Here is a 24,906-nt window from a genome sequence, read left to right on the forward strand (position 1 = left end):
AGAGACAGAGAGAGACAGAGAGAGAGAGAGAGAGAGAGAGAGAGAGAGAGGAGACAGAGAGAGAGACAGAGAGAGAGAGAGAGAGAGAAAGAGAGAGAGAAAGAGAGAGAGAAAGAGAGAGAGAGAGAGAGAATGGAAAGTAAAGCTGAGAGGTGAGGTGGGAGGAAGAGAAATTAAGTCAGAGGAAGAAGAGGATGCCAATTAGAGAGATGAGGGGGATGGCCAACACAATACCCTAACAGTGCTAGAGACCCAAAGAGAGAGGAGAGAAGAGACAGAGCAGAAGACGAGGAATGGCCAGTATGAACAGCCTTGCATTGCTAAGCGCCATGTTTATATATTTAGCTGAGGTAATGGTGGGGCAAGTGATGATCATCTCGTCTATGCTAAACTCAATAGAGGCTGTGGAAAAGCAACCTGAGCTAGCTTGGGGGGTAGAAAAGAAAGTCTGAAACTGAATGGCATTCTACATTCTACTGGCAGACAGAGAGACGAGAGAGAGGAAGGCTTTGAGCTGTGTTGTACCATATTATAATGGCAGACATCACAGTGTACTCTTCATGTGAACAGGCCTTAATGTAGGCACCACTAGTGCTCTCTCTCTCTTTCTCTCCGGGCTTTCCCCTTCCTCAGATAACAGCTGTTTCTGATTACATTTCAACTAAGACGCCAGAGTTTAAAAAATACTAAAAAAAGTCAAAGTGAAAGCATGTTAGAACTGTTGCCTCTGAAGCTGCTATCAATATGAGCGTGTGTAGCATCTGGATCGCTGTGGGTAGATCCACTCCCGGTCTTTTAAACGGCACATCTTGCACCCAGACCTCAGAGCTGTCTTTGGGGTCTTTGAGGGTAGTTCAGGCATGTCAAATTTCATTGTGACTAGCGGTTAATGTGCTTTATAAAAACCCACTTATCACTTCTTCTTTCCCCGTGAACAAACTACACATGAAATACTTTATAGGCTCTTAAATGTCTTGTAGCCTGCCGAGAGATACAGACGGGGATGAAGGGGACAGGAGAGAAATACTGGAAGCAGAGGAGAGGAATGAAGAAAGGAAGGGAGACAAACACACACACCTGGGAGGTGTACTGCTGTGTGGTGGGGAGGGGGGCACCACAGCCTCCATGAGGGCACCGTGACTTATCCGGCAGTGTTTTCATTCCAGGCCTCTCTACCCCCTGTCCAGAACACTGTGTGTGTGTGTGTGTGTGCTTCCATATCAGTGCTTGTGTGTGTGTGTGTGTTTGTTTGCCTATAGATGCCTCGGTTGGATTGAACAACGATTTGTCGTGCCTGCCATTGGCTGGATCTAAATGAACCATTGGAACACGGGTTATTTCAGGGCCAGGTTAGAGAGAGAAGAGAAGGACTATGTTTGCTGTAGTCTACTGTTTACTGGGTGACAGTCAGTCCCACCCTCCCTCTGGTGGTACAACAGGCCACTGCTCTATACTGTATACTGCCTTTACATGAAGCCTTTACATTTCACATTGTTATGCAATGATGATTTTTTACTAATGATCTTGAACTAGAGATTAGCTGCAGTACTGTATACCTCTCTTCTACTGATCATGTGTGTTAAGACGACAGCTACAGTACTGTATACCTCTCTTCTACTGATCATGTGTGTTAAGACGACAGCTACAGTACTGTATACCTCTCTTCTACTGATCAGGTGTGTTAAGACGACAGCTACAGTACTGTATACCTCTCTTCTACTGATCAGGTGTGTTAAGACGACAGCTACAGTACTGTATACCTCTCTTCTACTGATCATGTGTGTTAAGACGACAGCTACAGTACTGTATACCTCTCTTCTACGGATCAGGTGTGTTAAGACGACAGCTACAGTACTGTATACCTCTCTTCTACTGATCAGGTGTGTTAAGACGACAGCTACAGTACTGTATACCTCTCTTCTACGGATCAGGTGTGTTAAGACGACAGCTACAGTACTGTATACCTCTCTTCTACGGATCAGGTGTGTTAAGACGACAGCTACAGTACTGTATACCTCTCTTCTACGGATCAGGTGTGTTAAGACGACAGCTACAGTACTGTATACCTCTCTTCTACGGATCAGGTGTGTTAAGACGACAGCTACAGTACTGTATACCTCTCTTCTACGGATCAGGTGTGTTAAGAATCGACAGCTACAGTACTGTATACCTCTCTTCTACGGATCAGGTGTGTTAAGACGACAGCTACAGTACTGTATACCTCTCTTCTACGGATCAGGTGTGTTAAGACGACAGCTACAGTACTGTATACCTCTCTTCTACGGATCAGGTGTGTTAAGACGACAGCTGCAGTACTATAGCGTATCCAGCCATTACAGGAAGCAGTAGTATCTCTATTCTCTCCAGCGTATATAGGAGCCATACAGTCCAGCCCAGAGAGAGTTCCTCCTTCCCATGATGCCTTTCAAGTCCTCTAATCCCCAGCTTCATTTGATGCTGTTCCCTCTACTGTTAGAGGAGGCTTTTATCTGCTCAATATTAATACTGTGCCGGGAGAGGGGGGCTCAGGCACGGTACTTAATAGAAATATAAATTATTCACAAGGAGCTTCTTCTGGTAGGCACATAGGCTAGTATCGATGTATGTACACAAATCAGATCATGATTGGGGCTTTGTTGCATACAATCAAAACAAAATGTATTCATAAATTCAGCCCATGAGGGAAAGAGTGTGGTCTTTTTGAAGAAATTCTCATTATTGGGAGAGGAAAGGGGTTGGGGGAAGAGAGATAAGAACAAATGAATGCAGAGTACACCGGGAGGGGTAATAAATATAAGCTCAACAAGTGCCAAATGTTGCTTGCTATAGTTGGTGTTTTTGCCTCTGGAGCTGTACTGTGTGTGTGTGTGTGTGTGTGTGTGTGTCTGTGTGTGTGTGTGTGTGTGTGTGTGTGTGTGTGTGTGTGTGTCTGTGTGTGTGTGTGTGTATGTGTGTGTGTCCCCAACTCCAGTGAAAAGTGAAAAGTACAAATCAATGCAGTACGGGCTCCCAGTGGCAGCTGTGCTGTATAACAGGGCTGAGCTCTGACACCCCACAGGGGCTCTCCTCTCCTCTTACTCTCCTCCCCTTTCATCTACTTGGCATCCTCTTCTTCCTCTGACTTAATTTCTCTTCCTCCCACCTCACCTCTCAACTTTACTTTCCATTCTCTCAATTCAATAAAAGGGGCTTTATTGGGAAACGTGTTTACATTAACAAAGCAAAGTGAAATAGACAAACAAAAGTCAAAATAAACTATGAAAAATGAACAGTAAACATTACACAAAAGTTACTAAGGATTAGAGACATTTCAAATGTCATGTTATGTCTATATACAGTTTTGTAACGATGTACACAAGTACAATATAGATTGTATTTACAATGGTGTTCTTCACTGGTGGTAATTCGCCCAATAGATATGGGAGTTTATCAAAATTAAAATTGTTTTCCAATGCTTTGTGGGTCTGAGGGAAATATGTGTCTCTAATATGGTCATACATTTGGAAGGAGTTTAGGAAGTGCAGCTCAGTTTCCATCTCATTTTGTGGGCAGTGTGCACATAGCCTGTCTTCTCTTGAGAGCCAGGTCTGCCTACTGCGGCCTCTCTCAATAGCAAGGCTATGCTCACTGAGTCTGTACATAGTCAAAGCTTTGGCTCAGTCAAAGTGGTCAGGTATTCTGCAACTGTGTATTCTCTGTTTAGGGCCAAATAGCATTCTAATTTGCTGAGTTTTTTTGTTAATTCTTTCCAATGTGTCAAGTAATTATCTTTTTGTTTTTCTCATGATTTGGTTGGGTCAAATTGTGTTGCTGTCCTGGGGATCTGCTTGTGTTGGTGAACAGAGCCCCAGGACCAGTTTGCTTAGGAGACTCTTCTCCAGGTTCATCTCTCTGTAGGTGATGGCTTTTTTATTGTCATGCCCTGACCATAGAGAGCCTTTTTATTCTCTATTTTGGTTAGGTCGGGGTGTGACTAGGGTTGGTGATCTAGTGCATTTATTTCTATGTTGGCCTGGTATGGTTCCCAATCAGAGGCAGCTGTTTATCAGTGTCTCTGATTGGGGATCATATTTAGGCAGCCATTTCCACACTGGGTTTTGTGGGATCTTGTTTTTGTGTAGTTGCCTGGGAGCACTGCATTTGCTACACGTTTCATTTGCTGTTTATTGTTGTTTCCAGTTTCAGAGATTTTTGTAGTTCATTCCAGTCATTGGCAGCAGAACTAGAAGGAGAGGCGGCCAAAGGAAGTATTGGTTTTGAGGGTGACCAGAGAGTCACCTGCTGGAGCGCGTGCTACAGGTGGGTGCTGTTATGGTGACCAGCGAGCTGAGATAAGGGGGGACTTTACCTAGCAGGGTCTTGTAGATGACCTGGAGCCAGAGGGTTTGGCGATGAGTATGAAGCGAGGGCCAGCCCACGAGAGCGTCTGCTGTTAATGATCATGCAGAGGATTTTCCCAAGACCGCTGCTGCCGCATATCCCACAGTAGTTATTGGGGTCAAATTTGTCTCCACTTTGTGGATTGGGGCGATCAGTCCTTGGTTCCAAATATTGGGGAAGATGCCATAGCTGAGGAGGATGTTAAAAAGTTAACGTACATTCAATTGGAATTTGTGATCTGTATATTTTATCATTTCATTAAGGATACCATCAACACCACAGGCCTTTTTGGGTTGGAGGGTTTGTATTTTGTCCTGTAGTTCATTCAATGTCATTTGATAATCCAGTGGGTTCTGGTAGTCTTTAATAGTTGATTCTAAGATTTGTATTTGATCATGTATATGTTTTTGTTGTTTGTTGCTTGTTATAGAGCCAAAAAGATTGGAGAAGTGGATTATCCATACCTCTCCATTTTGGATAGATACCTCTTCGTGTTGTTAGTTTAGTGTTTTCCAATTTTCTCAGAAGTGGTTAGATTCTATGGATTCTTCAATACATTGAGCTGATTTCTGACGTGCTGTTCCTTCTTTTTCTGTCGTGTATTTCTGGATTTTTTTAGTGATTCACCATAGTGAAGGTGTAGGCTCAGGTTTTCTAGGTCTCTATGTTCTGGTTGGGATAGGTTTCTCAAGGTCTTTCTTAGGTTTTTGTATTCTTCATCAAAACCATTTGTCATTGCTGTTAATTTCCTTAGGTTGTCTGCTTGAAATGTTTTGATGTGATAGGGAAGCTGAGATGTATAAACTGTTCAAGTTTTCTACTGCCAAGTTCACACATTCACAATTACAGTGAAACGTTTTGTCCAGGAAGTTGTCTGGAAGTGATTGAATTTGTTCTTGCCTGATTGTATTTTGGTAGGTTTCGACACTACTTTTCTTCCAGGATTTGTAAAAGAGTTGCAAGCACCAGACAAATGTAAAATTGTTCCAAAGTGTCAGTTTGTCTCGAAGAATCATCACGGAGCGGATGACTGACATGGCGCAAGATATCGAAAAAACGTTGAAGGACTCCGCAAGAAATGTCGTATTTTTGTCTTTGGCGTGTGATGAAACGACGAACACAACAAATACCGCCCAATTTGCCATTTTTATGCGTGGGATTACCGCTGAGTTTTACACAAGGGAGGAATTGCTGTCTTTGGAAGCCATGCATGGCACTACCAGAGGTGAGGACTTGTTTGAGAGACTTGTCTCGGCTATGAACAAATTTGAGCAACAGTTTGAAAAATGAAGTGGCCTTACTACAGATGGAGTGCCATCCATGGCCGGCTCAAAAAAGGGGTTAACCGCATTAGTGAAAAAAGAAATGAGTTGTCTCAGTCTTGATCCAAGTGATTTAACTGTGTGCTACTACATCATACATTAAGAAAGTCTGTGTGCACAGCCCCTGAAGCCGAACAATGTAATGGCAACTGTAGTGTCGACCATCAATTTTATCAAAAGCAAAGGGATGAATAACCGACAATTTTAGGAGCTAGTGAGTGATCTTGAATCGGAGTATGGTGATCTGGTTTACCACTGTGAGGTGCGATGGTTGAACCGTGGAAACACACTCGCACGGTTTTACGGACTGAAGGATGAAGTACAACGATTCATGGAGATGAAGAGGAAACCTGTCGGGGAACTGAGTGATGACAAGTGGATGTGTGATTTGGCCTTCATGGTGCACATAACCAAGTATCTGTCTGACGTGGAAGTCAAGCGCCAAGGGCCAAACCAGCGACCTCAAGGAGTGAGCAGTTGCTTCACTATGGTGTCACAAGCACTTTCTTGCCTTTCATTCTGCAGCCTGCTGGTCAGATCCAGAAAGACGTTGGCGACAACGATGCTGCTCTCTACAAGCGTTCTATAATTACAGTGCATCTTACCGTCTGCAAACGTTTCTTAGCAAGTTCTAGCTAAAATAAATCGTGTTAGCCGCTAATGCTAATCGCTAGTTAAATTATTTGCTAAATGTACTAAGTCAAAGCAATCTTAGCTGGCTAATATAGCCTAGTATCGGTGCTGTTGTAGGCCTAGATAAGCATGTTGTTTGTGCAACGTTATCTTAAAAATCAGAGAGGAACAGGCAAAGCATGAATATGTTAGCTAGCTACACTTGGTAAGAAAACATGTCATGTAACATCTAATTAGGGTTCCCTGGAAACACTGACCAACATGGTTCCTACCCTGTCAATAACTCCTCCCTGGCATCTTCATTCGTTGTCATGTCAAACAAGGTATTCTAGGTGATGGCCACTATATTCAAACTATAGAATTAGAATAACTCATTGTATTTCCATGATTCCAACAGTTCACCAATTAACTAGGCCTTTTACCCATATTATGCAGCTCTGTGGAGATGATAATAACGTTGCAGGAAATGCAGAAATGGATGACAAATGCTTCTTTGTTGTTGTCTGAAGTTGGATTGAACAGTATAAAACAAACAGAATGAAGAACACCCCCAATGAAATCACTTCTAATGTAGCTTTTTCCACCTTCGGGTCATGAACTACTCAGAAAGCATATTGAGAACTTTTATTCAAAAACATCAAATACTGTAATAAATGAGAAAAACACTGTGCTATGATATATTGGCCATATCGCCCAGCCCTAAATTAAATACAGTGTCTGATTCCCCTGTGACACTGGGCCAACTATACCCATCACACTAGCTGCACAGAAATGATGCCTCAGGACACATAATGGGCTGCTGCTGGGGGGGAAAAAACATGGAATTCCTGGTCATGGGGGACAGTCGCAGGGTTGGGCATTGTTGTCAGGTGGAAGTCAGGGCGACTGGGCGAGAAAGAGCTCTGTCACGGCACAAATCAATAACCGCTTCTCCTCTTACTGTCTGAATAGTCTGGCACGTCGATAAGCTTGCCTCAATGAGACTACGTCTGTCTGGGGAACTCAAGCAGGGATAGTTGCTTCACTACTAGAGGCTGGTCGACTATTATGTTTAGTTAAAGCAGTGTACTGTACTGTACTTCACTCTGCTGGTGTGAACATGAAATGGAACTCCTTTTTAAGCTGGGAGCTCCAGCTAAAACAAGCACCGCATATATCTAGAAAAGTGTCTTATGTGGCACAGATAGAGAGGAAGCCAGCTGGCACCCTACAGAGAGAGACACTGAGGCAGGTCCCTAGGGTGTATGTGTCAGGTCTCTCACCCTTGCAGTGCGGCCGAAGGTGACACACTCACACACACTCACTTTTTCCCTTCAGCGGAAATCAACACCAGATGCTCTCCCCCTGCATATTGATTGTGTGCGGGAGGAGAGAAAGAGAGAGGACATAAAGACAGAGAGAGGGAGAGAGAGCGAGAGAAAGAGATGAAGCGAGAGAGAGAGGGTGGTAAGAGAGTGATGTTGGGACAGAGAGACAGAGAGAGGGGTGAGAGAGCGAGGTAGAGAGCCCATCTAGCTCTTTGCAGCACCATAAGTGGGGGCACAGCCAAGGGGATCCTCATTCACATAGACCAGACCAGACCAGACCAAACCACTTCTGCCATGTAGGCCTCGCAATGCAAATACGACCTTTCATTGTCACGAGCGACACTTGTCTACTCTAAGTCTGTTGTTTGTTGATTTCAATTGAAGGATAACTGTGTACAGATAAATTGTACACCCGACCATAAGCAGCATCACCTTTACTGCCCACCTGCTGTTGTTTTGTTCGGGACGAATTGGGCAAATACATCATATTTCACCATATCGTTCAGGGCTACGCCAAGCTACGGCTAAAAGGCGATAGATGCAGAGGACAAGAAGTGTAACCTTATGGTGGTGAAGGAAAAGAGGGTGTGAGAGGGTAGAGGGGGGCTGGGGGTGTGTGTGTGTGTTATCACTGACCTCGGTGATGCGGGGGTTGGTACACTTGACGTTCTTGCTGGAGAGGTCTAGCCAGCGGGGGTTGAGGGGCGGGCAGTGGTGGCGCAGGGTACAGCGGCCCTCTCCACTACACCAGCCACACTGGAACTTCCTCTGGGCCTTCAGACACATGCCACAGCTGTCCCTCTGGGCCGCACACTTATACAGGTGCACTGTGGGATTCAGGAGGACTCAGGTTAAACACAACAGTGCTGGAAACAGGAAACAGCATTTGATTTGACAACCTAACATTATAATGACTGCAGTGTAATGTAGTAGTGTACTGTATTCCTGGAGGATTTTTTTGGTTAAAACATGAGATTTTTTTAACAAGGATACAACTGTGCTCTTCATTTGTTTGGGTAAAAGCGGGTATTATGCTGTGTCTGACTGGTCTCCAGCTGAGACAAGATGTTATTTGACAAGAAACATCTGTTTTATGTGTTGGTGAGATATGTCAACAAATTTGAGTGTGTGTGTGTGTGTGTGTGTGTGTTTGTTTGTTTTTTTGTGTGTGTGTCTGTATCTGTGTGTTTGTGTGTGTGTGTGTGTGTGTGTGTGTGTGTGTGTGTGTGTGTGTGTGTGTGTGTGTGTGTGTGTGTGTGTGTGTGTGTGTGTGTGTGTCTGTATCTGTGTGTTTGTGTGTGTGTGTGTCTGTATCTGTGTGTGTGTGTGTGTGTCAGTCTTACCTTGTATTTTATCTGGGTTGTCTATAATGAAGTTGCCGTTCCAGACCACTGAGAAATCCACTGGCAACTCACTGATCTTCATCCCTTCATAAAGATACTGCGGGAGGGAGGGAGGGAGGGAGGGAGGGAGGGAGGGAGGGAGGGGGAGGGAGGGAGGGAGGGAGAGGTGGGGAGAGAGGGAGGAATGAGCGCAAAAAAGAGGGGAAGACGGAAAGACAGAGCAAAAAAAAGGGAAAGAGAGAAAAAGAGAGGGAAGGGGGAGAGAATAAATCATTTCAGCATGAGAATCTTAAACCCCAGCCCCAACCCTGAGCCTGGTACCCCAACGTTGCTACAACCTTGCATCACCACCTCATTTGAGAGGAGAGTTAAGTGGAAGGCTTCAGGATTTGGATGTCCCCTTCTTTCACAGAGCTGCTGTCCTGAGATGCCTCCCTCCTGGCAGTCTGTGTGTGTTTGTGTGTGTCCTCTAGGAAAAGGGCTGGAGGGCAGAGCCTTACTGCAGTCCTCTCCTGTGTAATTACCCAAGTCAGGACCCATCTCTCCCCCAGCCTCCCCACTGACAGGGCACCGCTGCTGGATACAGGTGACATGGCCAGGGGCCTCACACCACCGGAGCTGGTTTTTCTCAGACACTGATACTCACCGACAGGTTGGCAATCATTGACATTCATTGACACAGAGTGAAAGTGGGCTTAAGTGCAAAATGGGAATTGATATTGTGCTATAAACGGAGTGAATGTAGGCGATAACCGGGGTGTTGTGGTGATATAGTGAAAATAATGTAATGCGGATACATCTGGCTTCGTGAATAAGAGAGAGATGGAAAATGTGTGTTTTCATTTGAATACATACACAGTATGCTGTGTTCATGTGCCGTGAGTGTTTGTGTCCTCTCCTGCAGTATGTGTGTATGTGAACGTGAGCCTTTGCTACCTAGCCTGTGTTGCTGTGAGTGTCCATCACGCATTTTAGCGTGTCTCCATGCCCTGCAGTGTGTACCCACCGAGCTGTTCTGACACTGTACAGAGGAGCTGTTGAAGCGCAGGGCGGTGACTCGGTGGCTGACCCCCTGGATGTGGAGGACACACTCGTACCCCCGCTGGCCTGACTGGGGCTGGGGGAGGTTCCGGGCCTTCAGGGTGATGGGCTTCACCTCCCCAGCCGGGATCAGAATCTCCTCCGAACGTACCAGCTGAGGACAGTCCTGGAGAGGGGGGACGGGAGAGTCAAAGGTATATAACATATAATAAATAAATATAACAACAGACAAACAAACACAGCAAGGCCAGCTGGGTAAAAATAGTGTTCTCTTGGTACGTGAGAGATCAAAAGTCCTTGACAGGGGAAGTGGTGGAGGGAGAGGAGAAGCAACAGCAGGGTCAAACAGGGTCATACGGGCGTCACTTCCTGGCTGGTGCTGGAGAGTGTTGGCTGCTCCACTTCTTCCACTCCAAAGCCTTTCTCACATAATAGGATCAATTCAGATGGTCAACCTTCCAAAATGCTGCCGGTGCTTTGCGACTGATGACAACTGACAGCCGGAGGAGAACTCTGCTGGATCATAGCAGGCCGGGGGAGAGGGGAGGCCAAAAATAGCTACAGCAGTGTGTGTGTGTGTGTGTGTGTGTGTGAGAGAGTGTGTGCTACGTATCAGTCATTGCTGCCGCAGTAGGTCTCTGTGGAGTGTGTGAAAAGGGAAGTGTGAAGAGAGAGAGAGAGTGGCAACTGTCCTCATCTCTTCTGCAGCAGAAGTCTATCCTCTCTCTCAGGCAGACAGATCAATGGGTTACTTTACACCCCGATAGGTAAACACACTCCTTAACCACAGTCACACAGCAGGGTGTGAGCAGCCAACATCAGTGAAATCTCTTATCAAAGAACACACACACACACACACACACACACACACACCCACACACATACTGTGCCACTCATACACATAAACAACCTGATTGATCTTGTCAAAACATCCCATTGTTACCGAGGTGTTAAAAGGCTCTAATAATCGACTTCTAATTGCTAGTACCAAATACAGAGGGTTTGAATGGCAAACGTCAATATGGAGGGGCTTAGATGTGTCTGTCTGGAGACATGCCCCTCAGGCTGATAGGAGAGAGAGAGAGCGAGTGTGCTTGTGTGTCTGCAGTACGTACCTCAGAGGCGTTGACACGTCCCTCTTGGAAGGAGCAGCTGGAAGGGTCGTGGGTACACAGGTTTCGGTACTTGCACCAATGGCAGCGGAAGGCACTGTTCACGCAGGACAGACACCTGTACGGAGGGACAGACAGATGGACAGGACACACACTCAGGAAGCTGCGCTAGTCAAGTGGGAGGAGGATGGCACAAAAGGAGCAACCGAGTGCAGCAGATCCCAAGTGGGCACATGCTGTTGATGCCCTTGTGGTTGGCACGGTACCTCCTAGTTCCTATACAAGTCTGCCAACCCCGACAGCCCTGTGGTTTGTAGTGGCACTATAACCGCTATGTATGACTAGAGGCAGCAGTACAGCATAGTGCAGGCCCCAATTGCACCCTATTCTCTACATATGCAGTACTTATGACCCAAAAGTAGTGCACTAAATAGGGAATAAAGTGTTTCAAAAAGGTTATTTGGCTGTCCCCATAGAAGAACACTTTTTTGTTCCAGGTAGAACCCTTTTTGGTTTTTAGGTTGAACCCTTTTTGGTTCCATTAAGAACCCACTGTGGAAAGGGTTCTACCTGGAACCACTAAGGGTTTTAACTGGCACCGAAAGGGTTCTACCTGGAACCAATAAGGGTTTTACCTGGCACCGAAAGGGTTCTACCTGGAACCAATAAGGGTTCTTCAAAAGGGTTCTCCTATGGGAACAGCAGTAGAACCCATTTAGGTTCTAGATAGCACCTTTTTTTCTAAGAGTGTAGGGTACAAAGTCAGGGAAGGAGTGAGGTAAAGTGAGTTATGGGGACAAATAAGATGTTGGCACAGCTTGATCCTGTCATTACCATTAGGCCAGTATTGTTGTAATGTGATTGTAATTACCAGCTGGCAGGGGGCACAGTGCCCGCGTGCTGCTGTAGATGCCCTGGGCAGGGTGGGAATGGGGGAGTGGGGTAGAGATGTAGCTGGCATCTTCTGTGCATGTATACTGCACGCATACACCCCCCCAACCTCAAACCATGTCCCTGTGCTCATCCTGTGCTAAATGAGATGAGGGAGGAGGGTTGGAGGATATAGAGGGATGGCAAACAGCAGACGCAGCCTAGGGGAGAGGATGACGACAGGATGTGTGTGTGTGCGTGCATACTCTTGTGCCGGTGTGTGTTGCCAACGTTATGCGCATGTGTGCCTGCCAACATGATGGTTCAGATCTCTCAGGAAGCGAGGAAGGGGAAATTAGAGTGTAGTTGTCAGCAGGTTAGGGTGTAGAGCTTCAGGAAGCAAACTCTGTCCCCTAAGGGTAGCATTACAGTGATGTTGATTGAAATGGTTGTAACATTTTCTGACTCTCTTCTGTTTGGATCCCATAGACAGGAAGTCCAGGTCTTTATGACTGTATCTGAAATGGCATCCTATTGTCTACATAGTGCACTACTTTTGACCAGGGCCCGCAAATAGGGTGCCATTTTGGACTAACCCTATGACTGGTACAGTAATTATTCCCTCCGGATAGTCTTACTGTACAGTATATTGAGGAATTCATTGTTGGAGGGAGGTAAAGTCTATGCTTCTATTTTCTTTTCCTTCCCTGCAACGAGGCTGGATAAATGATGCATACTTATGCTGAAATATTCACCAGTGCAAAAGCATGGGAGGGATCCCTGGCAAGCACACTCTAATTCAGAAGAATGAGGCTGATTCAACCGCCGACATAGCAGTGTGTGTGTCTGTATGTGTGTGTATTTGTGTATCCGTCTATGAGCGTGGTCTCATAGACTAGACATAACATAGTAATCGTAAATCCGAGACACTCAAATTACACTGAACAAAAATATAAACGCAACAAGTGTTGGTTTCATGAGCTGAAACTCATCATGGACAACTTTAGCATTTGAGATAATTAGCGACATTTCAACTACTTACTACTTTTTAGCTACTTTGCAACTACTCAACATGTTAGCTAACCCGAACCCTAACCATAACCCTTTAACTAACACTTCCCCTAACCGTAACCCTTTAACTAAAACTTCCCCTAACCCTAATCTTAACTTTATCCTTTTAACCTAAATCCTAAATGTAACCTTAATCTTAAACCTTTTAGCTAACCCATTCCATAACCCTAATCTAACCCCTTTACTAACCCTTCTCCTTCCCCTAACCTTAACCCTTTAACCTAACTCCTCAACTTAACCTTAACCCTTTAACCTAACTCCTCAACTTAACCTTAACCCTTTAACCTAACTCCTCAACTTAACCTTAACCCTTTAACCTAACTCCTCAACTTAACCCTAACCCTTTAACCTAACTCCTCAACTTAACCCTAACTGTAACCCTTTAACCTAACTCCTCAACTTAACCCTAACCCTTTAACCTAACTCCTCAACTTAACCCTAACCCTTTAACCTAACTCCTCAACTTAACCTTAACCCTTTAACCTAACTCCTCAACTTAACCCTAACTGTAACCCTTTAACCTAACTCCTCAACTTAACCTTAACCCTTTAACCTAACTCCTCAACTTAACCCTAACCCTTTAACCTAACTCCTCAACTTAACCCTAACCCTTTAACCTAACTCCTCAACTTAACCCTAACCCTTTAACCTAACTCCTCAACTTAATCCTAACTGTAAACCTTTAACCTAACTCCTCAACTTAACCTTAACCCTTTAACCTAACTCCTCAACTTAACCCTAACTGTAACCCTTTATCCTAACTCCTCAACTTAACCCTAACCCTTTAACCTAACTCCTCAACTTAACCCTTTAACCTAACTCCTCAACTTAACCCTAACCCTTTAACCTAACTAACCCTCAACCCTTTATCCTAACTCCTCAAATTAACCCTTTAACCTAACTCCTCAACTTAACCTTAACCCTTTAACCTAACTCCTCAACTTAACCCTAACTGTAACCCTTTAACCTAACTCCTCAACTTAACCTTAACCCTTTAACCTAACTCCTCAACTTAACCTTAACCCTTTAACCTAACTCCTCAACTTAACCCTAACTGTAACCCTTTATCCTAACTCCTCAACTTAACCCTAACCCTTTAACCTAACTCCTCAACTTAACGCTCACCCTTTAACCTAACTCCTCAACTTAACCTTAACCCTTTAAACTAACTCCTCAACTTAACCCTAACTGTAACCCTTTAACCTAACTCCTCAACTAAACCTTTAACCTAACTCCTCAACTTAACCTTAACCCTTTAACCTAACTCCTCAACTTAACCTTAACCCTTTAACCTAACTCCTCAACTTAACCCTAACCCTTTAACCTAACTCCTCAACTTAACCCTAACCCTTTAACCTAACTCCTCAACTTAACCTTAACCCTTTAACCTAACTCCTCAACTTAACCCTAACTGTAACCCTTTATCCTAACTCCTCAACCTAACCCTAACCCTTTAACCTAACTCCCAACTTAACCCTAACCCTAACCCTTTAACCTAACCCTTTCAACCTAACTCCTCAACTTAACCTTAACCCTTTAACCTAACTCCTCAACCTAACTGTAACCCTAACCCTTTAACCTAACTCCTCAACTTAACCCCTGTAACCCTTTAACCTAACTCCTCAACTTAACCCTTTAACCCTTTAACCTAACTAACCCCCAACTTAACCCTAACCTTAACCCTTTAACCTAACTCCTCAACTTAACCTTAACCCTTTAACCTAACTCCTCAACTTAACCCTAACCCTTTAACCTAACTCCTCAACTTAACCCTAACCCTTTAACCTAACTCCTCAACTTAATAACCCTTTAACCTAACTCCTCAAAACCCTTTAACCTAACTCCTCAACTTAACCTTAACCCTTTAACCTAACTCCTCAACTTAATCCTAACTGTAAACCTTTAACCTAACTCCTCAACTTAACCTTAACCCTTTAACCTAACTCCTCAACTTAACCCTAACTGTAACCCTTTATCCTAACTCCTCAACTTAACCCTAACCCTTTAACCTAACTCCTCAACTTAACCCTAACCCTTTAACCTAACTCCTCAACTTAACCCTAACCCTTTAACCTAACTCCTCAACTTAACCTTAACCCTTTAACCTAACTCCTCAACTTAACCTTAACCCTTTAACCTAACTCCTCAACTTAACCATAACTGTAACCCTTTATCCTAACTCCTCCTAACCCAACCCTTTATCCTAACTCCCCTAACCCTAACCCTTTAACCTAACTCCTCAACTTAACCCTAACCCTTTAACCTAACTCCTCAACTTAACCCTAACCCTTTAACCTAACTCCTCAACTTAACCTTAACCCTTTAACCTAACTCCTCAACTTAACCCTAACCCTTTAACCTAACTCCTCAACTTAACCCTAACCCTTTAACCTAACTCCTCAACTTAACCCTAACCCTTTAACCTAACTCCTCAACTTAACCTTAACCCTTTAACCTAACTCCTCAACTTAACCCTAACTGTAACCCTTTAACCTAACTCCTCAACTTAACCTTAACCCTTTAACCTAACTCCTCAACTTAACCTAACCCTTTAACCTAACTCCTCAACTTAACCCTAACCCTTTAACCTAACTCCTCAACTTAACCCTAACCCTTTAACCTAACTCCTCAACTTAATAACCCCTAACTCCTGTAAACCCTTTAACCTAACTCCTCAACTTAACCTTAACCCTTTAACCTAACTCCTCAACTTAACCCTAACCCTTTAACCTAACTCCTCAACTTAACCCTAACCCTTTAACCTAACTCCTCAACTTAACCCTAACTGTAACCCTATATCCTAACTCCTCAAATTAACCCTAACCCTTTAACCTAACTCCTCAACTTAACCCAAACCCTTCAACCTAACTCCTCAACTTAACCTTAACCCTTTAACCTAACTCCTCAACTTAACCCTAACTGTAACCCTTTAACCTAACTCCTCAACTTAACCCTTTAACCTAACTCCTCAACTTAACCCTAACTGTAACCCTTTAACCTAACTCCTCAACTTAACCCTAACCCTTTAACCTAACTCCTCAACTTAACCTAACCCTTTAACCTAACTCCTCAACCCTTAACCTAACTCCTGTAACCCTTTAACCTAACTCCTCAACTTAATCCTAACCCTTTAACCTAACTCCTCAACTTAACCTTAACCCTTTATCCTAACTCCTCAACTTAACCCTAACCCTTTATCCTAACTCCTCAACTTAACCCTAACCCTTTAACCTAACTCCCCAACTTAACCCTAACCCTTTAACCTAACTCCTCAACTTAACCTTAACCCTTTAACCTAACTCCTCAACTTAACCTTAACCCTTTAACCTAACTCCTCAACTTAACCCTAACCCTTTAACCTAACTCCTCAACTTAACCCTAACCCTTTAACCTAACTCCTCAACTTCACCTTAACCCTTTAACCTAACTCCTCAACTTAACCCTAACTGTAACCCTTTAACCTAACTCCTCAATTTAACCTTAACCCTTTAACCTAACTCCTCAACTTAACCTTAACCCTTTAACCTAACTCCTCAACTTAACCTTAACCTAACCCTTTAACCTAACTCCTCAACTTAACCCTAACCCTTTAACCTAACTCCTCAACTTAACCCTCACCCTTTAACCTAACTCAACTTAAAACCTTTAACCTAACTCCTCAACTTAACCTTAACCCTTTAACCTAACTCCTCAACTTAACCCTAACCCTTTAACCTAACTCCTCAACTTAACCTAACCCTTTAACCTAACTCCTCAACTTAACCCTAACTGTAACCCTTTATCCTAACTCCTCAAATTAACCTTTATCCTAACCCTTTAACCCTAACCCTTTAACCTAACTCCTCAACTTAACCCAAACCCTTCAACCTAACTCCTCAACTTAACCTTAACCCTTTAACCTAACTCCTCAACTTAACCCTAACTGTAACCCTTTAACCTAACTCCTCAACTTAACCCTTTAACCTAACTCCTCAACTTAACCCTAACTGTAACCCTTTAACCTAACTCCTCAACTTAACCTTAACCCTTTAACCTAACTCCTCAACTTAACCTTAACCCTTTAACCTAACTCCTCAACTTAACCCTAACCCTTTAACCTGACTCCTCAACTTAACCCTAACCCTTTAACCTAACTCCTCAACTTAACCTTAACCCTTTAACCTAACTCCTCAACTTAACCCTAACTGTAACCCTTTATCCTAACTCCTCAACTTAACCCTAACCCTTTAATCTAACTCCTCAACTTAACCCTAACCCTTTAACCTAACTCCTCAACTTAACCTTAACCCTTTAACCTAACTCCTCAACTTAACCCTAACTGTATCCCTTTAACCTAACTCCTCAACTTAACCTTAACCCTTTAACCTAACTCCTCAACTTAACCCTAACTGTAACCCTATATCCTAACTCCTCAAATTAACCCTAACCCTTCAACCTAACTCCTCAACTTAACCTTAACCCTTTAACCTAACTCCTCAACTTAACCCTAACTGTAACCCTTTAACCTAACTCCTCAACTTAACCCTTTAACCTAACTCCTCAACTTAACCTTAACCCTTTAACCTAACTCCTCAACTTAACCTTAACCCTTTAACCTAACTCCTCAACTTAACCTTAACCCTTTAAACTAACTCCTCAACTTAACCCTAACTGTAACCCTTTAACCTAACTCCTCAACTAAACCTTTAACCTAACTCCTCAACTTAACCTTAACCCTTTAACCTAACTCCTCAACTTAACCTTAATTAACCTAACTCCTCAACTTAACCCTAACATTAACCCTAACTGCTAGCCTAGCTAATGTTAGCCACCTAGCTAGAATTTGTAACATATCATTTATTTTTCAAATTTGTAACATATTGTACGTTTTGCCAATTCGTAACATATAATACAAATTGTAATTCGTAATATATCATTTGAAATGGGTGATGGACATCCACAAATGAATACATACCATGCCTACAGAATAATACTAAATGCTCTGAGACCAGGTTGGTGTGTGTGTGTTATGTCAGCCTTCTAAACTTGAGTAAGTACGAGCTATGCTCCCTGATTACTCCCTGATTATCTGAGTAGACGTGGGAGCTCTTAATAGCGTACACTGTGACTTTGTGTTCCACTCAGACAGGCTCCTCAGACTACAGACACGAGGACACAGTCAGACACTGACACTAGAGAGGAGGAGAGGGTGGAGGGCAGGGGAGAGGCCTTTCAAAACAAAACAGAGGGCTATGACATCCAACAGAGCCAGTGTCAGACTAAGAGCCTACAATAAGCAGTGTTTCTACATGGCAGAGATCCAGGATTCATTATGGCAATTGCCAGAGTTTTCCGTTGTAGAGCTCAAGGGAGGGAACAGTTTAGATCAGATTGCATTAGACATCACAGGGGCTATTTTAGGGTTACGAGGCTCAGACTGAGGACAGGCAAGGTTAGGAAGTAGGGACACTGTGACATATTCGCACAGTATTGATTCAGTAGTGTGCTCCGGGACTGCAGGACTCCAGGGCCGGTATTCACAAATACTGATCTAGGATAAGGACCCCCCTGTCCATATAATCTTATTCATAATGATCTAATGGGGAATCTTAGCTGTTCCTAGATCAGTAGTTAACACTGGCCCAGGAATGCAGGGGGGGAGGAAGGATACTCACAGTTGGTGGACACTGCAGTTGTAGAACTTGACCTCTGTGCTGATGACCATCTGGCCAGTCTCCTTAGAGTTCAGCCTTAACTCTACACCTGACCAGTCTAGAGAGCGAGCAAGATAGAGAAAAAGGAGGGGGAGAGAGAGAGATATATAGAGAGAGAACGATGAATGAAGGAAGCACTTACACAAATGACACACTATAATGTGTAGCGGCATGTACCAACCCTTCCAGGCTTCAATGCAACCTGTTTTAGAATACAAATCAAATCAGATTGTGGCAGTCACATGTTCCGAATACAACAGGTGTTGACCATACAGTGAAATGATTACTTACGAGCCCCTAACCAACCAGTGGAGAAACACACACTAACTCACCCCCATCTTTCTCTTGTAGTAGTCTCTCTACCTTTCCATTGTCAAGAGCACAGCCCTCTTCTTTCTCTAGCAGTCCCTCGATCCCTCAGGTTTCTTCCTTCCCCTCCAGTAGTTTATCCCCCCCCCCCAGTTTCCACCCCTTCGTTTAACCAATCCATCTTTCAGTCTGTCCTTCTGTCTGTCCCCTGTTCACCTTCTGAGTCCACCGGCGGTCTGGAAGGGGCCCAGAGGGAAGGTAGCGGGCTGCAGACAGTGCCGGTGTGGCCACTGCCCAGTTTGGCTAGTCCCGGTGGGTACCTGGTGCCAGTCTCTGCTCTGGGACATGTGGGTCTGAGTGGTTACCAGGTACCTGCTGAGGACCAAGCTGACCCATCCGGCTGGCCACTCATCCCACGCAAGCACTCATCTCATCCCACAGTCCGAGTCCAACAACACCAACACACAGTATAACCCATGTTCTCCTTTTTTACTATCTCTTAGTCTCTCCATTAATAGCATCATAGGAAAGCACCATCTGTGACTGCAGTGATGATTTGGCAGTGTCTGGTAATCTGAACAACATATTCATAGTTATTCTACTATAAAGGCGATAGCAAATCTCTGTGTTATGAAGAATGCTGCCTTGTTATTGAATTTGTTTTGGTTGATGGTGAGTGTCTGGTTCAGATGTAGAATCTTAATTTGATCACTCATTTGTTGCTGAGAATGTTCCTACACAGCAGGAAATGCAAACGTGTAGTGTCTTTGAGTTTTAAAAAGGCTTCTAAAGTTTGTAATTTCCACTTTGAAATTTCAGACTTTCAGATTTCCCCTATTGAAAAATGTATCAACCCTGATGAGTGTATCAAAAAGACCATTAATTATAATCCACGTAATAATTCACATTTCCTGTTGCTACAGGATTATTTTCATGCTTTATCAAACTGGGTCAAATTAAGATCCGACATCTGTACATCTACACCAGCATGGAGCCTGCCTGTACGTACAACCTCTCTCCCAGTGAGAGAACAGCAGAGATGTGATGTTTAAAGCAGAAAGCAGGCTTAGGTTTGAGCTCAGATGGTTTTGTGTGGGAGGTTTCAATGACCCTACATACTCTCTTCTCTCTCACTGCACCTGCTGGGGAGATGCATTTTTGATTTCCCACACACCAGACTGTACACCAGCCATCTCAGCCCTGCATTTCAGCTTTGCTTTACAGAATTCTATTTGGCAACTACAAGCACACAGAAAGTCTCTGTTAGTTCGGCTGTTCCTGTTCCTGTGTCTGCCATTTAGTTTCCATATCAGGCAGATAAGATGTCCCCTCTCTCCTTCCTCCCTTCCCCAGCTTCTCCACTGCCTCGCCCACCTCTCCCTCACCCACCTCATCACCCTCCTCATCACCCTCCTCATCACCCTCCCGCCTTCTTTTGCAGTCATTACTTCTGCACATGATCAATGTTCAATAATCTATCCCCTGTTAGGCAAGCAGGCAAGCAAGCCTGTCCAGGCTGATGAGGGTTTATGCATGTGTATGTGTATTAGGTCTGGGTGGTATACCTTATTTTACTATATACCGGTATTGATGCACGGACCGGTTTGAGTTTTTACTTTACCTTCTATACCGGTATTTCAACGTTTGGTTTCATTAAATGTGATACGCAACTCTGGTGCGTATAATGTCCGTTTTGATAGTTTTCTCTGTTTGCTACTTGAGTCACCTCGCTCCCTCTCCTCGTGCTGCTGCATGCCGCTAACCACACCAAGCCCTGCCCCCTGTCACTCAAGGAGAGAGCAGTTGTTGGACCACGGAGTCACCAGCACTTTCTTGCCATTCATTCTGCATGGTCAGATGAACGCAACAATCTTGGTGACATGCTGCTTTTCACAAGCATTCCATAATTACACTCTTCGTTTGTGTATCTTACTGTCTGCAAACTAAGGTTTGCTAGTTTGTCTTTTCTTTGCGAGGTGTTGCTAAAAGAATTTGTGTTAGCTGCTAATCGCTAGTTAGCTGGCTAAATGTACTAAGAATCAGAGCAAATGTAGCTAGTTAGCTAATACTGCCTGGTACCAGTGCTGATGTAGGCCTAGATAAGCATGTTTGCGCAGGGGTATCTTATCAGAAAGGAATAGGCAAAGCATGAATATGTTGGCTGGCTAACTAGCTACATGAAGTCAGAAAACATGTAATTTAACATCATTAGGGTCACCTTGAAACACTGACAAACACTTTGGTTCCTACCCTGTCAATAATTCCTCACTGGTTTATTAATTCATTGTCATGTCAAACAACAATGTATTCTAGGTGATGGCCATTATATTCCAACTATAAAATTAGAATAATCATTATATTTCCATGATTCCAACAGTTCACCAATTAACTAGGCCTGGATGTTTTTACCCATATCATGTTACATTGCACAGTGTGGAAATTATAATAAAAGTACAGGAAATGGAGAAATTGATAAAAATGCTGAATTTTTGTTTTGAATCCGATTGAACAGTATACACTGAGAAAGCCCCATTGAAATCACTTATTTTTATTTATTTAATAAAATAAATACAAATATTTAATCTTTATTTAACTAGGCAGGTCAGTTAATTCAGAACAAATTTCTTATTTACAATGACAGCCTAGGAACAGTGGGTTAACTGCCTTGTTCAGGGGCAGAAAAAAAACAATTTTAACCTTGTCAGCTCAGGGATTTGATCTAGCAACCTTTCGGTTACTGGCCAGACACTCTAACCACTAGGGTACCTACCATTTCTAATGTATGTGTTGCCACCCTAGGGTCATGAATACTCAGAAAGCATATTTAGAACTTTCATTATTCAAATAAAATACTGTAAAACATGTGACAAATATTGTGATATTATATTTTGTCCACTTCGCACAGCCCTAATATGTATGTGTGTGTGTGTGTGAGGGGGGATTGTGAGGAGATAAGACATTTATTAGGGGAGAGAAATTTTATCCCCCACCGAGCACCACCGACTAGGCGACTGATGGGGTAAACATGTCTGCTATTTACTCTCAGAGATGGGATTACAGCAACAGCACACACACACACACACATACACACACACACACACACACGCGCACACACACACACACACACACACACACAGTCTTTGTGACTGGCAAATAGCGATTGTATGCATGTGATCACCTATGATGTCACACATTAATGTCACATGTTATACATGAATGATCGTCCAGATATGGGGTGAGCTCTCAAATATTTAGGCGCTCACAAAACCTGGGCACCCCATCTCAAGCAGACTGAGAAAATATATATATATACATATCTTGGAAAGGGACATCATCTTGTTCCAACCCGTTACTAACTAACTCACCATCCTTAAGCTACTCCTTGTTTTCTCCCTCCCCATCATCATCTTAGTCCTACAAGGACCCAGTCTGTGCCTACCTCCACCTCCACAGTGCTAACTGGCTTCAGTGCTGTGTGTTAGCCTCATGTGAGGACAGTAATCTGGGCAGCTCTATCCAGCCACAGGCCTTGGTCCCTGGTCCTCCTGCCTCCTTAATGGGCCCAGGGCCCATTGGAGCACACTGCCCAGCAGGAAGACTGGTCTGGGGGCAGGGGGAGCTTGTTATGCTGCCAGCCTGGAGCGCCACCCACGTGGCGGTTTGGATCAATGAAATGACCAGATGTGGGATTAATGAGGGGAGATCAATGTGTGTGTCGTTAAGAGAGTGGAGATGGAAAGAGTGAACATCGAACATCTCGTTAACACACAACCCTACAGGAGCTTATAAATAGCAGAGAGATAAAGTGAAAAAAATAACTCAAACAACGGCTGTAATGCCTAAGCCAGCTGCTGCCCTGTGTATAATTGTGTGGCTCCAATCCATCTATCACCTTGAGTTTAATCTACTATGAAATTGTGACGATTGTGTTGACGATTGTGATTAGGGATCCTTGCCAGATGCATAAGGTGTGTGTATATACAGTTGAAGTTGGAAGTTTACATACACCTTGGCTAAATGCATTTAAACTTTCACAATTCCTGACATTTAATCCGAGTAAACATTCCCTGTTTTAAGTCAGTTAGGATCACCACTTTATTTTAAGAATGTGAAATTACAGAATAATAGTAGAGAGAATTATTTATTTCAGCTTTTATTTCTTTCATCACATTTGGTTGTATTGCCTTTAAATTGTTTAATTTGGGTCAAATGTTTCAGGTAGCATTCCACAAGCTTCCCACAATAAGTTGGGTGAATTTTGGCCCATTCCTCCTGACAGAGCTGGTCAGGTTTGAGTCAGGTTTGTAGGCCTCCTTGCTCACACACGCTTTTTCAGTTCTGCCCACAAATTTTCTATATGATTGAGGTCAGGGCTTTGTGATGGCCACTCCAATACAAAGACTTCGTTGCCCTTAAGCTGTTTTGACACACCTGGAAGTATGCTTGGGGTCATTGTCCATTTGGAACACCCATTTGTGACCAAGCTTTAACTTCCTGACTAATGCCTTGAGATGTTGCTTCAATATAACCACATAATTTATCTTCTCATGATGCCATGTATTTTGGGAAGTGCACCAGACCCTCTTGCAGCAAAGCATCCCCACAATATCATGCTGCCACCCCTGTGCTTCACGGTTGGGATGGTGTTCTTCGGCCTGCAAGCCTCCCCCTTTTTCCTCCAAACATAACAATGGTCATTATGCCCAAACAGTTCTATTTTTGTTTCATCAGACCAGAGGACATTTCTCCAAAAAGTACGATCTTTGTCCCCATGTGCAGTTGCAAACCGTAGTCTGGCTTTTTTTATGGCGGTTTTGGAGCAGTGGCTTCTTCCTTGCTGAGCGGCCTTTCAGGTTATGTCGATATAGGACTCATTTTACTGTGGATATAGATACTTTTGTACCGGTTTCCTCCAGCATCTTCACAAGGTCCTTTGCTGTTGTTCTGGGATTGATTTGCACTTTTCGCACCAAAGTACGTTAATCTCTAGGAGACAGAACGCGTCTCCTTCCTGAGCAGTATGACGGCTGCGTGGTCCCATGGTGTTAATACTTGCGTACTATTGTTTGTACAGATGAACGTGGTACCTTCAGGCATTTGGAAATTGCTCCCAAGGATGAACCAGACTTGTGGAGGTCGCCAATTGTTTTTCTGAGGTCTTGGCTGATTTCTTTTGATTTTCCCATGGTGTCAAGCAAAGAGGCACTGAGTTTGAACGTAGGCCTTGAAATACATCCACAGGTACACCTCCAATTGACTCAAATGATGTCAATTAGCCTATCAGAAGCTTCTAAAGCCATGACATAATTTTCTGGAATTTTCCAAGCTGTTTAAAGGCACTGTCAACTTAGTACATGTAAACCTCTGACCCACTGGAATTGTGATGCAGTGAAATAATGTAGTGTATGTAAACCTCCGACTTCAACTGTGTGCATGTGCGTGTTTCTACCTTGGTCGGTGGGGATGAGAGGGACATCCTTAGCAGCGGGGGACACACAGAGGATCTGGTTACCGCTGACCTGTCCCTCTACCTCTGTCAGGTTGCCAAAGGAACAGGTGATCCCAGCTGAGAGGTCGGGGACATCAGACACCTTCACCAGCAACTATTCAGAGAGAGAAAACACACATTAGACATAGGAAGAAACCACACTTCACAGGTCACTTAGGAAGAAACCACACTTCACAGGTCACTTAGGAAGAAACCACACTTCACAGGTCACTTAGGAAGAAACCACACTTCACAGGTCACATAGGAAGAAACCACACTTCACAGGTCACTTAGGAAGAAACCACACTTCACAGGTCACATAGGAAGAAACCACACT

General features: G+C 43.8%; 1 protein-coding gene across 1 annotated transcript in view; it reads right to left on the reverse strand.

The window, feature by feature from the left end:
* The window catches only part of LOC112221520 (plexin-A2-like), a 314,405-nt gene that overhangs the window by 77,147 nt on the left and 212,352 nt on the right, over positions 1–24,906 (reverse strand). The window contains exons 7-12 of the mRNA XM_042303787.1: positions 24,531–24,684; positions 18,734–18,830; positions 11,142–11,256; positions 9,992–10,192; positions 8,986–9,082; positions 8,279–8,469 (exon numbers count right to left, since the gene is read on the reverse strand). Of these exons, the coding sequence (XP_042159721.1) occupies positions 8,279–8,469; positions 8,986–9,082; positions 9,992–10,192; positions 11,142–11,256; positions 18,734–18,830; positions 24,531–24,684 (855 nt within the window). The remainder of the gene's footprint in view (positions 1–8,278; positions 8,470–8,985; positions 9,083–9,991; positions 10,193–11,141; positions 11,257–18,733; positions 18,831–24,530; positions 24,685–24,906) is intronic.

Source organism: Oncorhynchus tshawytscha, linkage group LG22, assembly GCF_018296145.1.
Source record: "Oncorhynchus tshawytscha isolate Ot180627B linkage group LG22, Otsh_v2.0, whole genome shotgun sequence".
NCBI classification, from domain to species: Eukaryota; Metazoa; Chordata; class Actinopteri; order Salmoniformes; family Salmonidae; genus Oncorhynchus; species Oncorhynchus tshawytscha.